Below are 14,184 nucleotides of genomic sequence, written 5' to 3'. Positions count from 1 at the left end.
TGATCTAGCAATTCCTTGTTTGCACAAGTTTGACCCAGCTACCGGGAACCTTCTGTCATTAATATACCATTTGTTTGTGATCTTATCAGGGTTTTTTTGCTCTAAACTCATTACTTCACATCTCTTGGTCTTCCACCACATCACACCAGACATATGTGGCAGGGTTTATGAAAAGAGAAAACTTTTTTACTATTTTATAACAAAATTTTGCAGGGTTTCAGCTCAGATTAGTTTTAAAGTGTTAAGTTCTGTCCATTTTTGCAAAAAAGGACAGAACTGACTGCACTTAAGGTCACAGCCGATTAATTAGTACATGTGTATTTACATGAATGAATGGGTCAATGTACCAAAACCGGATATATGCATTATAACAAGTAAGCCATCAAGAGAAAATCCTTTAACATCTGTGCCAAAAGATATTGAATTATCTGACAATGTATAAGAAAGATTTTGTTTTCCCAACTATTACAAAAAAGCAAACCAGCTAAAAAAAAATTGCTTATGGAAAAAGAAACAAGCTCAGGTAACATTTACATTTTTTTTTATTCGCTTATCTACCTCTACAGCTTCCAATTTCAAACTCCACTTTGGGCAGATTACTTTAGTCCTGCAAGACAACAAGCACAATAGTCAAAAAATGGGTTCTCTTAAAGACAAAAAAGCAAGAAACAGTACTTAAGGTGGTCACCTGCTGGGCTCCATCACTGAAATGCCTTTGTTGGACCATAGGCTTCTTTTGGTTGGAGTTATGAGTAGTGGGCTTCCACATGTCTTTCAAGGATTTAATGAATTCAGACTTGAAATGTGCTGCACTCAAAGACCCGTCTGAGGACAGAGGCACCAAATGGGAACGATCTATAGCTGATTCATCAACAGGTCGTGGCCTGTATTCCACAGGTAGAGGATTGGACATTTTTTCAAGCCATCCTGGGCGTTGCAGATTTTCCTGAGGGGGGTTTAAATTGGGATGATGAAAGTCACTATCCAGACGGTCGGGCTCCCTACCTGGCGGGCCACGCTGTAAAAGTATATAACCCTGTGACTCAAGTTTGGGTTGGATGGTCCTTTTATGACTGGGTTTCTTTGAGCCACTTTCATAAGAGTGAGAGGAATTAGTGGGTGCTTGATCATCTTGCAGCATGGAGTAAGGGACAAGAGGGCGATCAAGTACACTGAGAACTTTAGTACGAGTCTGCTCAATTGATCCCTCATCAGATTGGTGCAGTTTCTTAGCGGATGGTTCACTTTGCTCATTTGCGAAATGCTGCTGTTGATACTGGGCAATAACAGACATGAAATCATGCCAAGACGGAGGATTCATGTCCACAGGTAACAGTTGGCTCATTTGCTGTCCTGTTGGCTGGATGTAATATGGCACCACTGGATTTCCTGGACCATCAGGAGTATTGTACTGATCTGCTGTTTGGGTTTGTGGAGAGTTTTCAAGCATCTCCTTTTGTGGTTCATATGAATAGTGTTTATTTGGTATAAAATAGGGGTAAATTGGTTTAGTATTTGAAGTGTCCCTGGGAACACCTCCTGGTGCAGCATGAATGCCATCTAGTGGCAAGAGATATGGGTGCTTTTCATTCTTAGTAAGGGGGTGAGGTGAAGTGGAAGATTGTGTGGTTGTTGCTGCCTCACTTGGCTCTTGAGGGGGAGGAGCAGTCAAATAATTGCCAAATCCAGGCGGAACAAAATGATGCAGGTGTTGATGGAAAGCAATTTGTGGACAACAGTTAGAAAACCCTGATGGACAAACTTGAGGGCAGAGCATTGGGGGCATATATGGATAGCCTGATTGTGGGCTTTGTGAGGCTGTGTCATCATTTTTTGGTTGAGCAGTGGTGATCTGTTTTGGTGGCTGAGTGGATGGAGCAGGTGTTACAGGCTGAGGTAGTTGGGGCTGCAGTGGGTAGTAAATGTTAGGAAGATAAAACTGGCCATTTTGAGGTTTGACATGAGGAGGTTGCTCACTTGGAGCTGGCTTTTCAGTGGGAGTTTTTGGTGCTTGAGGATATGAAGGTTTATCCATTGGCTTCTGAGCTGGTTGATTTTCCTGTATAGGAGGCATGCGAGTCTGGAAAGGGCCCTGAGGCCAGACAGGTGGCCAAAAGGGTAATTGGTTGAATGGCTGATAAACTTGTCCCTTTGGTTCCTGAGAAACTGGTGGTTTCTGTGGCACAGGCCCACTTGAAGGAGGTCCTTCAGGTGGGGGGTTAAATGGATTTGGGACATATTTACCTTGTGGTGGTGGAGTTTCATGGTTTGGGGGTCTTTGGCCATTAGAAATTTGGATAGCTGGAGGAGACACTGGGATCAGTTCAGGCTTCTGTGCAGGAAAGTGATTAGGATTAGGTGGCTTAACATAGTATGGATAAGGGTTAAAAGGGTTTTCAACTGGTGGTGGTTGTGTGGCTGGAGTCTGTGCTGGGTGTTCAGGCACTTTTTCAGGTTGGGGTGGCCAGGTATAAGGAAAAAATGGCAAAGGAACTTGTCCCTGAGGAGCAACTGGCAGATTAAATGGGGGGACAGTTTGTTTAATTTGCAGTCCATCAGTTTTCTTGGGTATAGGAGAGGTGGATGGCTGTGCAGTAGGTAAAAGTTTAGTGTCTGGATAAGGGTAGAAGAAATAGGGAGACTGAGGATAGAAGGGCAACTGAGATTGCCCAGTTTCCTTTGGCCAATTTGGTTTCTGGTATGGTACCTCTGGGTTCTGAGGGATACTTGGGACCTCAGGAACTACAGACTGAGGATTTGGAGCTTGGGGTGGGATGAAGGGAGGAAGAGTTTGTTTAATTTGCAGTCCATCAGTTTTCTTGGGTATAGGAGAGGTGGATGGCTGTGCAGTAGGTAAAGGTTTAGTGTCTGGATAAGGGTAGAAGAAATAGGGAGACTGAGGATAGAAGGGCAACTGAGATTGCCCAGTTTCCTTTGGCCAATTTGGTTTCTGGTATGGTACCTCTGGGTTCTGAGGGATACTTGGGACCTCAGGAACTACAGACTGAGGATTTGGAGCTTGGGGTGGGATGAAGGGAGGAAGAGTTTGTTTAATTTGCAGTCCATCAGTTTTCTTGGGTATAGGAGAGGTGGATGGCTGTGCAGTAGGTAAAGGTTTAGTGTCTGGATAAGGGTAGAAGAAATAGGGAGACTGAGGATAGAAGGGCAACTGAGATTGCCCAGTTTCCTTTGGCCACTTTGGTTTCTGGTATGGTACATCTGGGTTCTGAGGAATACTTGGGACTTCAGGAACTGCAGACTGAGGACATGGAGTTCGGGGTGGGATGGTATGATGCACCCCTTTGCCTGGCATTTCAGGTTGCTTTTCTGGATCCTTTCCTGTGGGTTTAGGTTGCGTTTCAAACAGGACAGGGCAGGAAATCTTAGTTTGTCCATCTCCAGTCAGCTCTAGTGTGTACATGCCATCCTGCAACACGAAATGCTTGTTACACATTTTGGTGGACTTTTTTTGTAAACAAAGAAATATGTTCTGTACCTTTTTCTCCAGGCAGGGTGCATAGTGAACAGAGATGACTACACCCTCAGGATGTACAACTACACTGAACCCACATTTAGATGAGGCATCCATCAGTGGTTCCCAGTTACCATTCACTGTAAGGCAATATCACAATCAAGCACAAAAAAGGCAACGGTAAAGATTTCAATGCATAACTTCAGTCTGGTTTAGATGGCTTAGTGGCATGAGGTACTAACAATTAAGTGCATAGGAGAGGTATTTTAGTGTAAGCAACCAAAAGTAAGTATATAGAAGACTACTAGAAATTTATTTCAGACTAACTTGATGTCATCTAGCAAAAACTATGTTGTATCAATGTGTTGTGTAAAAGCAGAAATAAATGCAGACAACACAGTTATGAAGCAAAAAAAAAAAACACCCAGCACAACCAAATGCATGTAACATCGTTACTCTCTTGATTAACAAACATCTACATCTTCTTAACAAAGATCTACAGTGTCAAAAGCAAAACAAACTTACAGTTTACTTTGATTTTATCCACAGCGAGTATCCATTCTGTTCTTATAACCATGCCCTCACAGTGGCAGGTGACCATCGGCGGGCTAGGTGAAGACGGTCTCATAAGAGGGCATGACATTCTCACTGGTAACCCATGCCAACGCAGAGGAAGAACATAATTGTCCTCCTGAAACAAACAATAGGTTTTTAATATTCCAAGTATGTAAATCGCGAGTGTCTTCTGCTTTTAGAAAGTGTCCCACCTGAAGAGACACAAAGCAGCCGTCATAGGGTGCAACCAAGACAAAATCTCTCCTTGTTGATGTCATTGTGTATCCACAGCTTGGTGGCAACTTGGACAGAGGTAGAGGAGAATATTGACTTCCTAAATGATTACAAATGACAAAATATTAATAAAATAAAATCAGAATCAACCTTATTGTACTCAAATGACTGCAGTAGATAGCTTGGTCTTTTAATATGTACAGTGTATTTACAATTTGTAAATGAACTGTTAGATGTTGAAAAATGAAAAACATGTTTCAGTATTGGGTTGTAATTATGATAAATGTAAACATTACACTGGTTTTTCAAATACTTAATCAGCATGGATAATATATCACATAGCAGCAACTCAAAGCATTTGGGCATGTAGGTCAAGCCAACCTGGTGAGGTTTTAACAGAGCATCTGAATTGAGAAGACTACGACATGGGTGTGGATGCCACTCCCGTCAGCCCAGAACATTACATAGAGACTATAATTTGCACAGGTACTTCAGAACTGGATAATAGGTCTCGTGATAAATCTTGATTTCTGTTGCAACATTTGCATGATCCGGTCAGACTGCTGGTGTAAAAACATGCAAGCATGGATCCATCCTGCCCTGTGTCAACAGTTCAGGCTGCTTGCTGGCAGCGGTGTAATTTTTTGTAAGCTAATTCCAGCAGGATAACACGTGTCACACAGCTCTAATCATCTTAACATGGCAATGAGATCACTGTACTTCCAAAGTCATCAGGTGTGGTGGAGCCAAATTTACAGAGGAATATTTTTAGCACAATTAACAATTAAGATTTGAGGCTGTTGTTCTGTAGGCAAAATACCTATATTAGTTGTACCTCATATAGTGGCCAGTGAGTATGTATAACCACAACACCAAATTAACTTACCCCTGTCCACATAGAACAGAGACCCAGGTGTAGAAGCAGAATCATGGACTTTAAGCTTCATGGAGTCTCCTGTGCATTCCACCTTAGGTTCCAGTCCAAGGAGTCGCTCCACTGCTGAATTGTCCTGTTTTGGCATTGAAAAGCCTTCACCTTGTCCTTGTCCTTGAGCTTGTCTTGCTTCTGCCCAAACTTTTTAAAAATATATATACACATATATTTTTACTTAAGTAGCACCACACCAACTACTTTTTATGCAAGTCAGATATTTAATTGAATTGAACAGTATTAAAGTCATAATGAAAGCAAAATGTCATACCCATATCTGCCTGGTAATCAGTATCAAATCTCAGACGTTTCTTAGTGGTCCTGGTTCCTTTTCGTTTAACATCCTGCACAGAGTTTGGCCCAATTACGAGTCTCCCGCTGCGTAGACCGCTTCCTTCAACTTGCCCTTGGCTCAGCGCCGAGTCTTCTTTTAATTTACCCAGTGACTTAAGCCTCGACAGGACTCTACATCTGCAAAATGAACTAGCGACCACCAAAAGCCCTAAACATAGTAAAATCCTAGCTCCCCCGCTCTCACAGTACGCCATTGTGATAGAGGAAAGCACGGCACACACACACACACAGGTGACAGGCAAACCCTAAACTCCTCTTACTGACTCACCTTTGCACCCGCTATTAACTTCAGTGCGCATGGGGTTTGTTCCTAATGACGAGCGATTAAACACCTGACCTCAGCAGGTGTTGCCAATCAACAGGCTCAACGTCTGAACCAAATGAAACTAACGCTATAATGTGACATGAGATTTCATTTAGTGTCATCGTTGGTCTTCTAGAGTCATAGGAACCACATTATGTGGTGCACATTTCATGTAATGCTATGGTAACGACAGGCAGAGTGACATGTGAGGTCATGAGGTGATAAACCAGTGTTGGGGTGTTTAATTGTCCTATGTTTTGGGCTGCTGTGACAAATATGTTCTTCTTTCGGGTTCTCCCTTTAGAGGTCGCCACAGGGATCATCTGCCTCCAGGGCCCGAAACTCAATTTGAATTGGGCCCCCCTCCCACCACCTAGGAGACAGCTGTGCTTGAGCATTATTGATAGAAATGTAATAATATAAATTATATTATATTGTGTTATTGGGTAGTAAAATCTGTGAAAGGTGAAGCAGTATGTGTGGTGATACTGAATATGAATTGAAAAATAACAGCAGACATTGTATTTGCTGCAAACAAGTGGTTTTCAAAATTTGCACTAAATGTACACTCTTTAACTACAAAATGAAACCAAATAACCTACGATAAACACTATTTGGATACCTGAATGTATCTAAAGATATCTAGACTTCTGCTTCCCGTACTCTTCACCGTACCACCTGCCGTTCAGTGCGAGTAAAAGGTTTCCTGATTATGCAGAATATTGGCTTATTGGCTTTTTTTTCTTGAAGGCTAGTAGTTCACTTCCAAATTGAACAATGTGTTGTCTGGGCCTGACTGTGTGAGAAATGTCATTATGCTAAGAGTGACTCCACAGAAGTGTACTTTTCTGCTCCAAATAACCTTACTTTTTCCCTTTTGATTCCTAAAAAAAATAACTGGCCAGAAGGAAGGAAGTTTCCCTTCTATCATTGTTGATTGTCTGTGATAACATGATCCTGATACAAACCGCTTAAATGTAATGTGCAGTGACACCTAACAAATGTATAAACCTCAGTATCACCTTGAGGTTTTTCTAACCCAGCAGTGGAATACATTTCTGGTTGATCCCACATTAGGGTCCCATCAGGTTATTGTATTATTAATATAATTAGTTTTAACTTAATATCAGTTAGTCTTTGGAACTTTAGCATCGGTCTACATCAAAATTCATACTAAAAAGCATTAGGCAGGACATACTGGCTTTGCCTCTGGTTGGAATTACATTTATTTGATCCATCTGTAAACAAGGTCTCATCAATTCATGGCATTCAAAACAGATTGCGTCAGAAGTAGATTCCATCTCGAACAAAGACAAAAAAAAGACCATTTCAATTTTTTTTTCCATTTTTTTTAATTCTGTACATAATCCACAATTCTTGAGATCACCGATGCCAAAACATCCCTTGGGAAAGTGCCATTAAAAGTTACTTCTTGCTGGGGAAGCAATTAAAAATCCATCTCATAGTAGCAACAGATCGGATTGATTTTTATGGCACAGAATACACAGTTATTTTCAGAAAAGTTTCACAAGACAACTTACAAATGTTCTTATTCCAACCAACACCATTTTCAATGTTTAGTGTACACAGTTAATTTTCTTTTAAATATACTTCAAAGTACCATACTATGACATTGTGAGAATACACCTTTGATGTCTAAAGCACAAGGCAAATAATCCCAAGGTGCTGGAGCCCAACAGCCTGGGTTTACACTCAAAATGCATTTATAATGTAGTAAAATGAAATTGCCATTTCATCAATTAATGGACATGAAGTTAGCAACAGTTCAAATTAGTGGCAAAAAGTTTAAGTAGTGCTGAAGTCTAAAGAAGCAGTTAAATGTTGTACAGTCATCGGAAGTTGTCAATCGTTTACAGTTAACAGTGAATTCCAACAATCATCCATCTGAAAAAGATCAAGTCATTCTGATAATCCTCTTACACTGACAATTGGTCCAAAGGGGATGGAAGAAACATGTAGCAGGAGCTGACTGACAAATGTCCGAGCTGTTGCAGAGGTGGAATGTCTGAGACTCCAGGACGTGTGGAAGCATCTTAACATCTAGAGGCCTCAGTGTCGCTGACCTTACACACTTCACTCAGAAAACAGCCCAACACCACATCATTAACTTCTAAGACCACATTCAGGTACAACAGCAAAAGCATGTGATGGTGGGTAACAGAGGTTGTGCCTGGCGGTGGTGAGCAGGAACACACATACAGGACTTTGTCAGAGGAATTTTGTCATTTCTTAAATGAAGGCTATGACGACTTGGGAGATGGAGGCAGGTGAGAAGATGGTTTTGGCTGGAATATAATGCTGGGACAGAGAGATGAGGAGTGGGATCTGTATGCTAAAGAGGTGTGCATGCAACTTTTAAATGCCCACATGCTGATGGGAAAAATGGCATATTCTAATGATGCTTAAAATGAAAAAAAAAAAAGCTTTATTCTTCACCAATTATGCAACATTACATGTGGACTTCCCCTTGAAATGAGCCAGCTGCTTAGTGAATTTTGCACCACGCGAGTTTAGACTTAACATTTGTATTACACTTTGCAATATTTTAGCAAGAACATGCCATTGCTGTCATGCCCAAAATATGAGAAGTATAATGCTCAAGTGGGGAGGGGGTTTTTCATACAAAAAAACGGGGGTGGAGTATATAAAAGAATGTGGATAAAGTAATTTTGTATGCCTTCTAATGCTGGAAGTAGTGTCGACAATGCGGTTGAGTGCGAGCAAGCTGCTAAGTTGATGGATGGGTGGAGAGGTTGCTCAGTATCCAGACTTCCTCAGGTAGTCAGCCATTTCATATGCTTTCTTGTTAAGAGTTCCACCATGGACCCCATCCTTTGCCATGACTAAAACCAATACTGGAGCACAAGGAAAAAAAAGAGAAATGAACAAAATTGAAGAGTCTCCCCCCTACAGGATAAGGGGGGGGGGACAAAGGTGACACAGGATCTTACCACTCTTCATTGCTATTAAAAAGTTTCCAAGACATTTGACTGCTTGCAGGAGAAACGTTAACAGCAATATTTCTGTTCTCTTCTTTTTTTGTCCCTCAATTTTATCTGAACAAGCTTGAAAACATTAAAATCCTGAATCCCTCAAGTATTTTGCCATTGAGTAAGCCTTCTTATTCAATCCACCTCCATGGACCCCTTCTTTGCCCATTACAAGAACCAAAACTGAAAAAGAAGAGATAGAAAAGGGACAGTTAAGAAAAGTGAAAGGGTAAAGGCTTTGCAAGAAAGAAGGATTGTCACCCCAAGTGTTTAGCACAGGGACATGCAGCACTAACACTGTCTGCAAGATCAGTTTAGCCTAGTTATCAATTGGACTGATATGCTGCTGCATCCTGGACTGTCGATTCAGTGTTGAAATGTTTAAAGAGGTCAACAGACAACCCGAAGGAAAAACAGAAGAAAAAAAAGTGAGCTATGTTGGGAAAATGAAGGAGGGAAATTATTCCTAACAATCAGTGTTTCTCACTTTGGAAGCTCATGGGTAAATTATCTCATGATGACAATGTGAGAAGTATGATTTTCAGTCAGCACTACAAAACTGTATGAGGGTAAGTCTCAAACTGTAATGCTTTCATAATATTTAACACTATGGTTTAAACCCATGAAGGTGGCATTTCTTGCATTGTAATTACAAGAAAAAATTGTTAGAAATGACTTTTACCTTTTCCTGCTTTTCCCAAAGAAATATTGTATGTAGGCTCTCCTCCTTGGCTCTTTGTCCTGATGTCCATTGTCCAGTCCCCCTCATCCTGGAGGCTGTCTCTGAGGACTGAACATTTCTTTGAGCCCAGAGTGAGACCATTGGTGAAAAAGCTCTCCCTATCCTTACCGACAAGGACATCAATTTCTTGAGACTGGAAAACATGAAAAAACACAGAATTGGGTAAAAGTGAGTCAGATTTCAAGTATGTTTTGAGAAACATGAGTAGCATGTATTTATTCTAACCTTAGGATACAATATTAATAATTATTATATAATATTTATATATATATTATTATTATATAAATGTTCACATGGAAATATGTGCCCCCTTTAAAAAAGGGATGAAACAGGTTGTTTAGGTACTTTAAGATAGAAAGGTTCAATATTCTTAGAATTCGATAGCAATGTCTATATAAGCATATTTTTTCACTGAGACAACCATTGAAACTGTTGTTTCAACTCGATTTCAAAGCAAAATGCTCAATATATTCTCCAGGATTAAATAATATATACAGTTTGCTGCTTTTATGCAACATAAAAAGTTCTGAACTGTTAAATTAACAAAACAGAAATTACTTTTTGAAAAAATGTTTGGCATTTATTAACCAGGTAGACCAAACAAGTCATAAATTAAATTATCAGCAAACTGGTTGACTCCCAACAATTCCAATCATCAACTGACAGTCAACAGCAAATGTACTGCTTTGGCCATATTGGGTTTCTCACCTCATTACCGAGGAACCTACATTTTTCATAAATTGTTATATAATGAGGGCCTTTGCTTTCAGGATTTATTTCGCTTACATGTTGTGAACATCTGTACTGAATTGGGGAAAATTATATTTCACTTCACTGCATTTAAACCAAGTGATACACTGCAATTCAGCTTGATGTTGTCTTAGTGTCAACTAAGTACATAGCATGACATTATATTAGCAAGACGATGTGGACCGCCAATCAATATAATAAAGAATGCAACACATTAAACCATTCAATTCCTTTTTCACCAGATATTGATTCTTTCTGTCAAACCAATCAACAGATTGCAGCATGTCTAGCTCCACCCCTTAAATACCAGACCACTTGGCCAAGTAAACCAGCATTTGGAACACATCACACCTTTTGACATTTAATACACAAACAATTACCATTCCGAGAGAACATAACTCCACCACTTGGAGACTCTGTGGATAATGTCTCACTTGGAGCCAGGCAAATGTGGCTGTAGACCAGGGGTCTCAAACTCAAATGACCTGGGGACCACAGAGCATCTAGTCTGGCCAGTAGAGGGCCAGTCAGGTGGAAAAAAGTCCCAAACCATAAAGAAGTCATTTGATACTCTTTCTACATGTAACTGTATACTTTGCACTACAATTTATTCTATTTTGTTCCATTTCTATTCTATTGTGTCATGTTCTATTAACTGCTGCAACGTGTGAATTTCCCCAGTGTGGGATCCATAAAGTCTAATGTAATCTAATGACTGTATTTGAATCTTATTTAAGATGAATATTACAAGGACGTGATGATGACCCTGTCAATTTTACTTTGTTGTTTTGTCTGTAATCATGTGAAATGTGCTGCTGCCGGTCTTGATCTGGACCCCATTACATAAGGGATTTTCAATCTCAAAAAGAGCTGTTAGAATTTAAGGCAACGATTACATTAGCTACAATAATATTATCCGTATTTCGTGCATAAAAGGAAAATGTCACGCAGATGTATTGTAGGCTGACCGAACGCCAGTGAACCGGTAAACCGGCAGCTTAACGTTTTCTTCTCCAAGCGGCCGTTCGCACAAAAGCATGCACGCTCCCTAAACTCACACACACACACACACACACACAACGTCTCTTCGCTGGTTTTAAATTAGCACCGGGCTAAATTCGCAGTCTGTTGTAATTTTCATCAATTCATGTCGGTGGCAATATGACGGATTCATGTCTTCTGCCATCAAGCAAGCCCCGGTGTGTTAAATCCTATACGAGACACACGAGGTCTAATCCCGCAGCATTTCCTTAGCAGGAAATAACCGCGACAGGCCACCGATGAAGCTAGCTAGCACGCGTACCGTTAGCTTGCTAGTCATTTATATCCTGGGAGGTAACGGTTTTTCTACACGCAATTTATTCTTGCGACCGTTAACACACAGTACCACCAACCCAGAGACACACCTTCTGCCTCATTACACCATTTCAATCGCTCTTACCGTTATATTGTTGAAAGTACCGCCGGCATGTGCTGCCCAAACATATTTGGCGTCCGTATACCCAACAATGGCGCCATCCTGACAGCTGCCATCGGCCATCAGGTTTTCCACGTAGCTTTGCCAAGACATATTCAAGAAATGTGTGCTTCAAATAAAAAAGAAACCCTACAGCTTATTAAGAAAGGTTTCCAGACGACAGGACAACCCGCAAGCGAATTTGGAATATCCAACCTAACCCGCACTCCGACGTTGTCCAACGCCAAGGCTGGGGCATCAAAGGAAGCCAGGCAGGGCAGTGAGGCGGCTGGGTGTAGTCCGTATCAGATCACTCCGCACAATGAGCTGCCGGCGCTTTTATCGCGGCGGAATAAAGAGGGACTTATCAGCTCAGCGAAGAGTTAACTGTCTGAGGGCGACACAAACACACACAGATGACTGATTTAATCATGAAGTCATTGATTCTTTCATTCACTTAATCACATCACATGAGAGAGCAGTGGACATGTCCAATGTCCACGTGACTCATGGGGCTTTATGACATTATATATCAGTTTTATGAAAACAACACTGGAAAAAAAAAACCTCTTTTAATTGTAGTTTTATTTTTTCAATAGGAAACACAAAGTAATATGTTAAATCTAGGATAAACACAGTGTTGAAATATTACGAAGTAATTTTGTTACTGTACTTAACTACAAAATTCACATATCTGAACTTTATTTATTTTTCAAGCAACTTTTACTATTACTTCACTTCATCTCCTCTTACTATCTTTGTTACTCGTTACAGCCAAATCAAATCAGAAGAAGAAGGGTTGGTAATGGTATGTATTTATATAAACTTGATGAGCTGCTTTTTGTCATTCAGTCACAAACTGTCTTGGTCAAGGACACAAAGACAACTTTGTGACACTGGTTTGCAAAACTGGCACTGAAACACTGAAAGGCTTAATCAGCATTGTGTGTACTCATTTGATAATAGTTGGTAGGTAACAGACATTTGTTTATTATATATGAACAAATGTATATATGTATGTATAATATACATACATATATAAAACCAATGTCATTTTTTATTCTCAGTCTGTGACATCTTAAATACCGATACTGAACTTTAACCAGACCAGACAAAAATAATATCTGTGTCATTGAAGCATTGAAGGCTTTTAGTGATAAAACTTTAAAACCAGGAACATCTGTAAGCCCCTGTATCATGATCTTCATTTACCCCAGCCTTGAATCCCTCCTCCTATTACCCAAAAAGTAGCTGAATTATGTATTATGTCTTTGAATCAATAAGTGATTTTTAAAAGTATAATGGCAACTTGTCTACTTTGCTACGTTTTAAATCACATCCCTTACCTAAAAAAATGTTATAAAAATAATAAATACATTTAAAACAAATTCACGCACTGGAAGCTTTGGCAGTGAATGGTGAGGACAGGTGAATTGCCGAATTAAGGTCCCTGAGTGAGTGAGAAAGTGAAAGCATTTGTGACTTTGACCCATTTTGACTGATACATTATGTGTTTACATATTTTATTTTGTCAGCAATTTAATTTGCAAAGATTTGCCTTTAATGAATGAATGAATGTGTCCCTTGTCCTTTTTGCACAACACAAGAAAGAACCCCAACTTAATTGAAAAAGTAACTTTTACTTCATTATTTCTGCTATGATGTGCAGCAATTTTAGTCCTGCACTTCTAAAACAGATTTGAACTTGATCAGCGAACAAAGTGTGTCACTCAGGACTGGTCAAAGTCAGCCCAGGTGCACATGTTTATTTCTTCCCATATCACTGAACATGTCAGGCTGTTTGAATTTCCATTGGTGGACAATTTGCTGTTTCATAATTTTAAAACAATACATTAAAGTGGCGTAAGCCAACACGAGGTTCATTCAAAATACCCAAAAAAGGAAAAGAAGTCGATGGGGGGGTGAATACACCCATTGGCCACCAGGGGCAGTGTTCTCTATGGTTTGTGAATAATCCGGTCAGCAGTTTATTTCTGGTGCAGTCATATGTCTTCAGACCTTTATTTAGTCTGAGGGAAATTATTTAGTTTTAAGACAGGGAATGTCAGTCTGGCTGATTGTTAATGACCACATTTACATATATTTAAAACGTTACATTTGAATATTTGCTAAAAAATAAAAAGGTGTCACATTAGTGAAGGTGACAGTTATCTTTCATTTCTTTTGACTTAAATGATAAAAACGTCCATACCACATTAACTGTTTTTTTGCCTCATCTGCTCTAGATGCAGTAATATTAAACCAACCTCAACAGAGTACATTAGCCTCCCAACATTCCCTCACAATTTAATGCTTTTTTATGACTTACATAACGTTTCTATATTCAGCTTTACAAAGACTATGAGGTGTTTAAT

The 14,184-nt window shown here is 39.9% G+C and overlaps 2 protein-coding genes across 3 annotated transcripts; both read right to left on the bottom strand.

Moving 5' to 3' along the window:
• Positions 1 to 524: 524 nt before the first annotated feature.
• Positions 525 to 5,846, bottom strand: LOC122766848 (nascent polypeptide-associated complex subunit alpha, muscle-specific form-like). Its single transcript, XM_044022051.1, has 7 exons — positions 5,464 to 5,846; positions 5,148 to 5,336; positions 4,240 to 4,361; positions 3,998 to 4,163; positions 3,497 to 3,612; positions 689 to 3,427; positions 525 to 607 (listed from the first exon to the last, which is right to left on the bottom strand). Exons 1-7 carry the CDS (start codon positions 5,738 to 5,740, stop codon positions 602 to 604), a joined length of 3,615 nt encoding a protein of 1,204 aa, XP_043877986.1. The 5' UTR covers positions 5,741 to 5,846; the 3' UTR covers positions 525 to 601.
• A 1,206-nt stretch (positions 5,847 to 7,052) lies between these two features.
• Positions 7,053 to 12,106, bottom strand: LOC122779599 (profilin-2-like). 2 transcript variants are annotated; one of them, XM_044042109.1, is made up of 3 exons: positions 11,795 to 12,106; positions 9,544 to 9,736; positions 7,053 to 9,044 (listed from the first exon to the last, which is right to left on the bottom strand). In XM_044042109.1, the coding sequence occupies exons 1-3, from the start codon at positions 11,921 to 11,923 to the stop codon at positions 8,947 to 8,949; spliced, it is 420 nt and encodes a 139-aa protein (XP_043898044.1). In that variant the 5' UTR covers positions 11,924 to 12,106; the 3' UTR covers positions 7,053 to 8,946. The 2 variants fall into 2 exon arrangements, with proteins under 2 accessions (XP_043898044.1, XP_043898034.1); XM_044042099.1 differs by having other exon boundaries at positions 7,053 to 8,726; positions 11,795 to 12,102.
• Between the last annotated feature and the right edge of the window lie 2,078 nt (positions 12,107 to 14,184).

Source organism: Solea senegalensis, linkage group LG1 (assembly GCF_019176455.1).
Source record: "Solea senegalensis isolate Sse05_10M linkage group LG1, IFAPA_SoseM_1, whole genome shotgun sequence".
In the NCBI taxonomy this organism is placed as follows: Eukaryota; Metazoa; Chordata; class Actinopteri; order Pleuronectiformes; family Soleidae; genus Solea; species Solea senegalensis.
This window is presented reverse-complemented; position numbering and strand designations above follow the sequence as displayed.